Source organism: Ictidomys tridecemlineatus, chromosome 1 (genome assembly GCF_052094955.1).
Source record: "Ictidomys tridecemlineatus isolate mIctTri1 chromosome 1, mIctTri1.hap1, whole genome shotgun sequence".
Lineage (NCBI taxonomy): Eukaryota > Metazoa > Chordata > Mammalia > Rodentia > Sciuridae > Ictidomys > Ictidomys tridecemlineatus.
Window position 1 is genome coordinate 213,668,723 of NC_135477.1, and position 12,326 is coordinate 213,681,048.

At 31.4% G+C, this 12,326-nt stretch overlaps 1 protein-coding gene across 1 annotated transcript in view; it reads left to right on the forward strand.

Annotated features, from left to right (window-relative positions):
• Window positions 1-12,326, forward strand: part of LOC101975376 (snake venom 5'-nucleotidase-like) — a 53,146-nt gene that overhangs the window by 16,802 nt on the left and 24,018 nt on the right. The window contains exons 3-5 of the mRNA XM_005319672.4: window positions 7,642-8,222; window positions 9,173-9,320; window positions 10,426-10,591. Of these exons, the coding sequence (XP_005319729.1) occupies window positions 7,642-8,222; window positions 9,173-9,320; window positions 10,426-10,591 (895 nt within the window). The remainder of the gene's footprint in view (window positions 1-7,641; window positions 8,223-9,172; window positions 9,321-10,425; window positions 10,592-12,326) is intronic.

Here is a 12,326-nt window from a genome sequence, read left to right on the forward strand (position 1 = left end):
AACCATTGTACTAGCAGTACAGTTTGACTCCCTCTCTGAAGAACGTACAGATTTTCCATAAGTGGTTTTATTTATTTATTTTTTTAGAGAGAATTTTTTAATATTTACTCTTTTAGTTTTTGGCAGACACAACATCATTGTTTGAATGTGGTGCTGAGGATCGAACCCGGGCCGCACGCATGCCAGGCAAGCGCGCTACCGCTTGAGTCACATCCCCAGCCCCAAGTGGTGTTATTTTTAGTTTATTTGAATTGTTTGTAACACAAATCTATAGTTGGTTGATTTCAGTGTTCTTTTTATAGACTTTTTGGGTGGTTTCTATTCTAAGAAGGTGAGACAAACTTGTTGGTTATATTCAGCTTATTAGTTTTGCTAAGTATTATATGCAGTTTGTTTTGACACTTTAAATTATTTTTAATGAATGTAGTGCAATTTTGAGAGTATAGAGAGTACCAAGACATGGTAAATAATCACTCATAATGCCATAATTTTATTTTAACATTTTGTGAAATTTCCTTAAATGTGGCTAGTTCAATTGAAGTGTACTATAAGTTTAATATATATACTGGGTTTTTAAGACTGAAAACGGAAGAATGTAAAATATCTCAATCTTTTTTTGTATTGATCTCATGCTAAAATACATTGGAATATTATTATAAATAAATAAATATATATTAAATTTCTTTTACCTATTTCTTTTTTAAATGTGGCTGCTAGAAAATTTAAAATTACACAAATTGCTTACATTTTGTTTATTTTAATGATATTATGGAGTTTAGCATAGAGAGGCATATCTAAGCCTTAAAAAAGGAAGGAAGGAGTTCTGTGAAAAGGTTAGTTGCTAGATTACATGACCTTCAGTAAACTATTATCAGCCACTCTGAAATGGCTGAAGAAGAAGGAATAAATCTAGGGAATATATACCCTGTTTTCTTTCTTAATCAGTTCTCAAATTTCTGTGTCTATCATTGGTTTGATCTAATAGGAAGCTGGCAGATAAAGGACCCAGCTAATGAAGTTGGTAGAAGCTGGACTACCTAAATCTAGAGTAGGATAGTAAAAGGTAGAGAATAAATATAGAGGAGTCTACTGAATATTTCCATCATAATCACCCCTTTGAAATGCATTGTAAATATATTTTTAATGACTCTACATCCTATTTTATGTATTACATTATATTATGAGTTTATTAGGAAAAGTTATAATGTTCTCTTAAGTATGGGAATTATTCAGGATATATAGTTGCATTTAATTTAATAAAAAAATAAATGAAACAGAATTGTTGGTTGGAATAGCAATCAAACAGTTAACTGAGTATTTTTAAAGTGTTTCCCAGAATTTGAGAAACTTTTTATAGTTTTTTTATTTGCATGACTTTAAAGTGTTTTATTGGTGCATTATAATTATACATATAATAGATGAATTAATTATGCCATTTTTAAACCTGTACAAGTTATATTTTGATGACTCTCATTCCTCAGCCCCTCCTCTTTACCTCCCTTCCTCCCTCCACCTGACACCATTCCTCTACCCTACTGGTCTTCCTTCTCTTATTATTTTTTTAAAATTAGGCATTATAATTATATATAAAAACAGGATTCATTGTGATATATTTATTCATAGACGTAGCATAATTTGGTAGATTTTGTTCCCTAGTACTTCACTATGCCCTCTGTTCTTCCCTCGCTCTGGATGCCTCTCCTCTATGCTGTTGGTCTTCCCTCTGTTTTAATGAGAGATACTTTTCTTATTTCTTCTTTTTTACTCTCTTGCTTCCACATATGAGAGAAAATATTTGACCCTTGACTTTCTGAGTCTGGTTATTTCACTTAGCATGATGTTTTCCAGTTCCATTCATTTATCAGCAAATGACACAATTTTGTTCTTCTTTATGTATAAGTGAAGCTCCATTGTACTTAGAACACATTTTCATCTATTGAGAGATACCTAGGCTGGTTCTGTAACTTGAATATTATGAATTGTGCTACTATAAACATTAGAATATATGTACCATTTTAGTATGCTTTTAGTTCTTTTGTATAAATACCAAGGAATGGGGTAGTTGGGCCATATGGTGGTTCCAATCCTTGTCTTTTGGGGAATTTCCATACTACTTTTCAATGTGGTTGTACTAGTTTGAAGTCCCACCAACATCTTTACCAGCATTAATTATTTATATTCTTGATGCCATTCTAAGTGGAGTGAGGTGGAATCTCAGTATAATTTTGATTTGCATTTCTCAGAGTGCTAGGGATGTTGAACATTTTTTCATATATTTGTTGGCCATTTGTATTTCTTCTTTTAAGAAATGTTTGTTTTGATTATTTTCCCATTTATTGATTGGGTTATTTGTTTTTTTGGTGTTTTATGTTTTGGGTTCTTTAAATAGCGTGGATATTAATTACCTATTAGAATAATTTATTGTTCCTTTTCTCTGTCTATATTCATTCTCTTGGTGTTCTCATCACTGACTACAAATCCTATTTGTTTGCTGACTCCAAAATCATATATTTGATCTGGATTGCTTGCCTCAACTCTGGATCTTCTTAACTAACTGCTTAATTGACATCTTGACTTGGATATTGAATAGGTCTGAAATTAACCCCTCATTCCCCAACAAAATATTCTCCTTTGTAGTTGTGCTTTCTTAGTTAATACAACTCCATCTTCTTCATCCTTGTATCTGTTAGGTAAAAACATCTTAGGTGTTATTCTCTTAGCAGCCTCAAACCAGTTTTCTAGCTGATCCTACTGGTTCTGTTTTTGAAACATGTTCAGAATCTATTCACTTTGTCCTATCCACTCTATCACCCTGGTTTAAGCACCTTTATTTCTTTTTTGGATTATTACCAGAAAATGGTTTCCTAGTTCTGCTTTTGCCTTCCCATAGATTATTCTCATCACACCATCCACCATCTGACATTTTGAAATGTCAGATAATGTCCTTTTTCTATAAAAAACTTCAATGTCTCCTGAAGTTAGTCAAAGTAAAATCAAGTCTTCACAGGCCAATCAGGACCTGATATGATCTAACATTCCAATACCTTTGGGATTCACATAATATTGCCTTGTCATTCAACTTACTTTGCTGGCACTGTTTTGTCAGTCTTATATTTCTCAATCACTACTGGAGTATTCTTAACATAAATTCTGTGCTTTTGCTGTTCCCTCTTTCTGATAAACTCTTCTTTCAGTTATTTACATGGTTGGATTTTCTTGCTTAAATATCTACCCAGAGTTGCCTTCTCTGAGGACCCTATTTAAAATTACACCCTTTACTTTTGTGTTCGATCTGCCTTTCTTGTTTTACTTTTTTCCCAAAGCAGTTATTAGTTTCTAACATTTTGCTTAATTATTCTTTGTTTGTCTGCCTCATTCAATGAGAGTAGAATTTTTTTTCTGTTCTTTTACTTGCTGTATTTTTAACACCAACAGTAGTGTCTGGCATGTTGGAGTTGCTCAATAATAGTTCTTTAGTATATGAGTGAAGATATTTATTTGCATTGTTTTTAAGGACATGAGATTACCCCAAGTTGTTTCATAGATTACACAGTCTTATATAGTTCAGTATTAATTTGTGTTAATATAATAAGGTGCAATACAATACAAATGGTTCAGAATTAAGTTATACAGTCTTAAATAGTTCAGTGCAGTTTCAATATTTATGCCTTAAATAAGAATGGGAGATATTACATGCCACTATCTTAACTATCTTCTAAGTGAGTGTACTTATAATAAATGAAATTGTGATATTTATAGAAAACTACTAGACTTTACCTGTCTTTACTGTATATCTTGTTTTTTTCTTTTTAAATACACTTTATGTTTTAGAGCTGTTTTAGGTTCACAGCAAAATTGAGAAGAAGATATAGAGATTTGCCATTTATCCCCTTCTCCTGCTTATGTATAATTTCTTCCATTATCAGCATTGTCATTCAGAGTGGTATATTTGTTATAGTTGATGAAGCCTCATTGACATATTTTTGTCACCCAGAATCCATAATTAACATTAGGGTTCATTCTTGGTGCTGTATATTCTATGAGATTGGGCAGATTTATAACAACTTATATATATTTTTATAGTATCATAAAATAATTTCACTGCCTTAAAAATCTTCTGTTTTGCCTAATTCATCCTTCCTTCCCCTATAATCCATGCTAATCACCAATCTTTTTCCTTTATCTGCAGTTTTACATCTTCTAGTATGTACATACATTATAGTATGTAACCTTTCTAGATAGGCATCTTTTGCTTAATAGTAAACATTTAATTTTTCTATATCCTATATTGCTTCCCCCACCCTCTTTTGGTTTTTTGGGATTGGACCCAGGAGCATTTTATCACTGAACTAAATCCTCAGCCCTTTTTATTTTTTATTTTGAGGCAGGATCTTGCTAAGTTGCTTAGAGCTTTGCTAAATTGCTGAGGCTGGCTTTGAACTTGAGATCCTCCTGCCTCAGCCTCCCTAGCCACTGGGATTACAGGCGTGAGCCACCACACCCAGCTCCCATATATTTTAATGGCTTGATGATTTAATAATCCACTGTCTGGATGTAATATGCTTTATCTATTCATTTACCTATTGAAGGTCATCCTCTTTTCTTTTTATTAAAATTATTAATAAATTTGCACATTAATTGTGCAAATTAATGGGATCCCCTGTGTCATTTTTCACATGCATATATTATGCATTATGTCTACTCTCCCTTCTACCTCTCCCATTCACTCTGCTTTTCTCTCTCCTTCAGACCCCCTTTTCCCAAACTCTAATGATCTCTCAACTTTCAGGTCATCTTTCCCCCTTCCCCGGTATACTGTTTTTCTGTGTCTGTGTTATTTCACTTAACATGATGTTTTCCCATTCTGCTCATTTTCTTGGAAATGACAGGATTTCCTTCTTTATTGCTAAGTAATACTCCATTGTATATATGTACCATATTTTCTTTATTCATTCAACTGTTGATGGGCACCTGGGATGATTGCATATCTTGGCTATTATGATCACTGTAGGTATTTCTTTTGTATGCTGACTTTGTTTCCTTCAGATATATGCTCAGGTATGGTATTGCTAGATCCTATGATTTGTGTATTTTTAGCTTTTGGGGGAAACTTTGTATTCTTTTTATAGTGGCCATACTAATTTATGTTTCCATCAATAGTTTATAAGAGTTCATTTTTTCCCACATATTTGTCAGCATTTGTTGGTTTTTGCCTTTTTGATAATAGCCATTCTAATGGGTGAGATGAAAACTCAATGTAGTTTTTTCATTTATTTTCTTTGTTTATAATTTTTTTCACTTACATTATATTTATTTTGGATATTTGTACTACTTTTTTTGAGAAGTGTTAATTTTCCAATTTTTGTTTGGATCACTTATTTTTTGTTAGGTGTTATACATGAAAAACATCTTGATTGATTCCAGGTTTTGACAGTTGTAAAATAGCTGTTTTTCAGGTGTTTATGTAGATATAAATTTTCAACTCTTTTGAATGAATATGAAATGTATGATTGCTGGGTCATATGGTGAAAATGTGTTGTAAAAAAACCCTGCAAAACTGGGCTGGGGTTGTAGCTCAGTCGGTAGAGCATTTGCCTAGCATGTGTGAGGCACTGGGTTCGATCCTCAGCACCACATAAAAGTTAATAAACAAAATAAACATGTTGTGTTCTTCTACAACTAAAAAAATTAAAAAACCTTGAAAAACTATCTTTAGAAATGGCCATATCATCTTTCATTCCCCAAAACAGTGAATGAATTACTTTGTTCTATGTCTTTGTCAGAATTTGGTGGTGGTAGTTTTCTGGATTTTGGTTATGTTAATAGGTTTGTAGTAATACTGACATAATTTGTATCTGTGTGATGACATACAATATATTGCATTTTGTCATGTATTTTCTGACCTGTTAAAGACTTTGACTCATTTTTATTTAGGTTGTTTTTTTCTTATTGTTGAATTTTAAGAGTTCTTTATAGATTTTGGTAGCAAACCTTTATCAGACATGTCTTTCACAGATTTTCTCCTCTAATCTTTGAGTTATCTTTTCATTGTCTTGACAGTGTCTTTTTCAGAAGAGAAATGTTTATTTTAACGAAGTTCAGCTTATCCATCTTTTTTTGCCTTTAATTTTGTTTCTTAAAGAGTCATTGCCAAATTCATGGTCATTTAGAATTTCTCCTGTATTATCTTAATTTTAAGAGTTTTACACTTTCTGCATTTGAACTGTAGGTCTGCATTCCATTTTAATTAACTGTAGTAAAGAATCTGTTCTAGACTTATTTTTTGCATGTGAATGTTCAGTTTTTTCAGCAACATTTGTTGAAAAGACTGTTCTGTTGTTGTCTTTGCTCCTTTTGTCAAAGATTCATCTATTAGTGTGAATCTTTTTTACAACTCTTTTTTTGTTCTTTTTATACATTTGTCTTTTTTTTCACCCATCACCTGTCTTGAATACTACATGTAGCAAGTCTTTTTTAAGTTGATGGACACAATATCTTTATTTTATTTTTATGTGGTGCTGAAGATTGAACATAGTGCCTAACAAGTGCTAGTCAAGTACTCTACCACTGAGCTATAGCTACAGCCCCATGTAATAAGTCTTAAAGTCAACTTGTATCAGTCTTCTCACTATTTTGTTGGCTATTCTGGGTCTTTTCATGCTCCATATAAACTTTAGAATAAATTTTCTGATATCCACAAAATAATTTCTTTTGATTGGGATTTTGATTAGGATCTTATTGAACCCATAGATCAATTTGGGAAGAACTAGTATCTTGGCAATATTGAGTCTTTCCATGAATATTCAGTATATCTCCATTTATTTAGTTCTCTGATTTCTTTCCTCATGTTGACTATATACATATTTTGTTAGATTTATACCTAAATATTTCATTTTTAGGGGTGCTAATTTAAATAGTGTTATTTTAAATTTTCTATGAGAAACTAGAATCCTTTTGAAGTAGGTAAGTTTGCTTAGACTCACTAAAATTTCAAATTTGCATATTATTAACCTAGGATTAATTATACCATTGTATTTCCCCCATATTGTAAGGCTTCTTTTCCCTCCTTCTTTTTTTTTGCACCTTAATTAATTAATTTATTTCTTTACACATAACTGAAAGTGATGTTACAGTACATAAGTTATTTACAACTGTGAAAGTAATGTGTTGCAAAATAAATTACCTAGAAGGCAGCAAAAGTCCCTCCTTCTTAATAGGAATAGGAAAAGCATTGGAATGAATCTAACATGGCTTTCTCATATATATATATGAATATACCACAGTGAATCTCAACATTTATCTCCACAAGACTGGGATCCTAATTAGAATGAGATATATTCAGTGTTTGTGTAAATATATCAAAATAGATTTTACTGTCATGTATAAATAAAAAGAACAAAATAAAAATTAAAAAAGGATTTTTTGATAATACAATGCTATCTGAATTGCAAAAAATCTGTAAAATGAAGGCCTCTAAAACTTATCATATGTAAATGGAAGTTGGAGTAATTCAATGTAGTATGTGATAAAATGCTTGCTCTTAACACATAGTCTTGCAAGTGTTGAAAATTCTATTGTTTGGAGAACTACAATAATTAAATATGAAAATGAAATAACAAAAAATTTTGTTTTTCTTTATAGGAAACCATGAGTTTGATTTTGGTGTGGATATTTTGGAAGAATACATGAAACAAATGCATTTTACATGGTTTCTCAGTAATGTCTATGACAGATTTACTTCTGAACCTCTTGGACATGGTACAGTGAAAAAAATCATTCACTGGAACAATATAAAAATTGGGTTAATGGGATTAGTTGAAGAAGATTGGCTAGATACCTTGGCTACTGTTAATAAGTCAAATGTAAATTATAAAGATTATGTTGAAGTTGCTAATGAAATAGCAATAGAACTTAGAGAAGAAGGAGCAGATCTTGTTATTGCAATGACTCATATGAAATGGGGAAATGATACCAGACTTGCCCAACGAGCAGAAGGGGTCAATTTGATTCTAGGAGGCCATGACCATGATTATGGAATCAGGAAGGTGAATGAAACTTGGATTGTCAAAAGTGGATCTGATTTTAAAACCTTGACAAAAATAGATATAAGACTCTTTGGTGCATCTTTTCAATATGTATTTGAGAAAGTGGACATTTTGAGTTACCTGGAAGAAGATTCACATATTAAAGCAATAGTAAAAGATTTTACTCAGAACATACAGGTATGCGAATTGCTTATATTATTTAAGTACAGACTGATCACATGGACAGTAGTGCAAAATAATAGTATGTAATTAGTAAATAACCAATACTGCAGATGGCATCTTCTTCATAATAATAAACAGTAGTTTTTGCTTTATTAGATTTGGACTTTCATGATCCACTTATATTTTATTTTGGCTTTATAAGTATATAACAGGAATTTTTATAAATATAACAGGAATTTAGATTGGCTTCAGTGTTTAGACTTATTTAGCAATCACTATGAAAACACTTTTCTGTACTTAATTCTGCAAGAATTTATTTTTTAATGAAGGGATTACTCCTCAAAGAAGAACCGGGTTAACAAAATTACAGGTGACTTTTACATCAGCTTATAATAACAAACATTCTTTTCTCCCTTCTTTCTTCTTGAATACCATAAACATTTATAGGCATTTGAAAGTCTTGTTTTTTTCCTCTACATATTGGACAAACTGTAGTTCCTTATAGGTGTATGTGTGTGTTACATTTGTAACAGCTGATGGGAAATATAAACCAGGTTGTATTTACATCTTTGTATGTATTGTTTCATAAGACCTTGAGTACCTGAATTGGTTCTGTGTGAATAGAGCTCCCTATTTTGATTTTGGTTGGCATATTAATGGATGGCTTTGTTTTGGATAAGCTTGGTGTCAGGAACTGCTTTTTTATAGTAGTTTTCTGTTTCTCTAATGTATAGATAGTATTTCTTAAAATTTATGATAACCTGACTCTTTAAATGTCTTTGAAAAATGAATTACTGTTGATATATGTATTACTTTGATATCTATTTAGTACATTATTTGGAGAGAAAGAGTTTCCATAGATTATTCAATTTTGGAGGTAAAGAAGAAATGATTGAGAAGAGAAAAATTAATTTAAATGCTGATAAATGTTTATTTTAGATAGCTTATTTTTTCCCTTGTTTTAGTATATGTTAGAAGAAGTTCTTTGCCCAATTGACATGGAATTAGATGGTCGTGAAATTACTGTGAGAAGATCTGAGAGCAATCTTGGAAATTTGGTAACTAATGCAATGTTGGAAGCTACTCGTGCTGATGTAGCACTACTCAATTCAGGTGATTTCATTATTTAATTTGTTAAAAATAAACACAAAATGACTAAAATTAGATATTAAAAATGTACAATAACAGTATTCCTTTTTTTAATACAGGAAAAGTCCTATATCAAAATTCATTCCATTAACTTGATGAGATCAGCCCTTTATTTTTTGTTATGCTAGGTACAACATTTAGCATTAGGTACTCTATTTGAAAATTAAAGCATCATTAATTTTTAATGAGATTTGAATGAAAATGTGGCCTCATTGTTATCTCTCTTAAATGTGGTGTGCTGTCAAGTTTTGATGATATGAGAAGCAATGGACTGAAATCTTTTATTTAACTTTTGTTCTTTACCTAAGCTCCTACGTGAGCTATAAGAGGAAGTGATGAGGGAAATCTTGTAGGGTAAATGGGGAAACTGTTCCTAACCTAACCAATTTTGTGTACTAATAGTTTGAAGTTGACTTATCTTGGGTTATGAGATATTAAGATTCTCTATAGAAAATTTCTAGCACTTTTTTGAAACAAGCCTTGATCCATATGCTATAATCTAGAGCTTTAGATACTGTGTATAGTCACAGTGAGTATGGGATGGATGACTTCAGAAATTTAGAATGTAACATCATGTAATATTCTAGCTATAAATTCCTCTTAATGCTATTTCCACTGAAAATACAAGTGATCGTAATCTTACACACAAATAATTAAACTTGTGGAAACACTTCCTAAGAGTGAAATTTGTTTAACTTTAAAATTATTAACTTACAAATTTTTTGTTTTTGCCACCTGTGTACATCTTAAAAATAGATGATCTTTGCTTTGGAATTTCTTAGGCAAGTTCGTCTGAAAACAGGAGGTGAGGTAGTGGTTTTCCAGTTGTTGTATTCTGTAATTTAGGAGAAAATGGTAGCTAATATAAAATTAAATCTTCCAAAAATGAATATGCTAGACATGATTAAGATAGAAGTAAACATGGTGAAGAGATTAGAAAAATAATTAGGAACTTTTATCAAGTGTGGTATATAACTCTGAACTTTAGAACATAAGACATAAAGGTGACATTTTATGGAATAAATTAAATTAAAATGTATATTACTTTTTTTCTTTTAAATTATTATAGGTACACTCAGATCTGATCGAATACACCCAGTAGGGAATTTCACTTTGCATGATCTTTTGGCTGTTCTTCCGATAGTAGACCCAGTTTTAGTTGTTAGAGTAACAGGTGCACAGCTGCTTGAAGCACTTGAAAATGGAGTATACAAGTACCCGGCTCTCGATGGGAGGTATGTATAAACATTTCTAATAAGTGACACACTCATCAATTATTTTTTATATAATGAAACTAAAATATGTGGCTTAACATCTTTAAGGTTTGAATTTGTAAAACTTTAAAATATTAATGTGTAAGGGTCATGATAAAATCATCTCAAATTTTTAGTAGTGTGAGACTGATAAAGAATTCGAATGTAAAAAATATACTTCCTATTAAAATTAGAGTTATTTAGTTGTTTATTGGTATATTTGGGTGGGTCCTTTCAATTTTTAAGTATTTAAAATTTTATTTTTAAAATTACTTTTCTTATTTAAGAAATAAGGTACTATTTTGTGGTCAGGCTTTATATACAAATCCCACTATAAAATTTGTAGGCAAATCAGAAAAACTAGTAGACTTAAAGATTTGGGGTGCATCTCTCCCTTTCTCTTTATTTAAAAAAAATTTGTTTTAATTAGTTACATATGACAATAGAATGCATTTATGTACTTTGATATACATAGATGAGATATAATATCTCATTTTTCTGAGTGTACATGTTGTAGAATAATATTGGTCATGCAGTCACATATATACATAAAGTAATAATGTCTGTTTCGTTCTATATCCGTCCTATCCCTACATCTCCTCCCCTCCCTTCACTTCCCTCTACCTAACTATTCTTCTCTAGTGCCCTACACCTTATTGTGAATTAGCATCTGCATATTAGAGAAAACATTCAGCTTTTGATATTTTGGGATTGGCTTATTTCACTCAGCATATTCTCCAAATCCATTCATTTACAGGCAAATGCCGTAATTTCATTCTTCTTTACAACTGAGTAATATTCCATTGTGTGTGTGTGTATGTGTGTGTGTGTATATATACACACACACACATACACACACACACATATCACATTTTCTTTATCCATTCATCTATTGAAGGTCACCTAGGTTGGTTCCATAATTTATCTATTGTGATTTGAACTGCTATAAATATTGACTTAGCTGCATTACTGTAGCATGCTGATTTTAAGTTCTTTGGGTTTAAACTGAGGATTGGGATAGCTGGGTCAAATGGTGGTTCCATTCCAAATTTTTTGATGAATCTCCATACTGCTTCCCATAGTGGTTGTACCAATTTGCAGTCACACCAACAATTTATGAGTGTACCTTTTCACTCCTATCCTTGCCAATATTTATTGTTGCCTGTATTCTTGATAAATGATATTCTGACAGGAGATGAAATCTTAGTGTAGTTTTGATTTGCATTTCTCTAATTTCTAGAGATGTTAAATACTTTTTCATGTATTTGTTGGTTGGTTGTTATATTTCTTCTTCTGTGAAGTGTCTGTTCAGTTCCTTATCCCATTTATTGATTGGGATATTTGTTTTTTGGTGTTAAGTTTTTTGAGTTCTTTTGTATCCTAGAGATTAATTAATCAAAGATGCATGTGGTAAAGATTTTCTCCCAATCTGTAGGCTCTCTCCTCACATTATTGATTGTTTCCTTTGCTGAGAAGAAGCTTTTTAATTTGAATCCATCTCATTTATTGATTCTTAATTTTACTTCTTATATTTTAGGAATCTTTATAAGGAAGTCAGATTCTAGGCTGACATGGTGAAGATTCAGGCCTACTTTTTCTTCTATTAGGGTCAGGGTCTCTGTTGTAGTGCCTAAGTCTTTGATCCACTTTGAGGGTTTTTTGTACAGTGTGAGAAACAAGAGGTTGAATTTTATTTTGCTACATATAGATTTCCAGT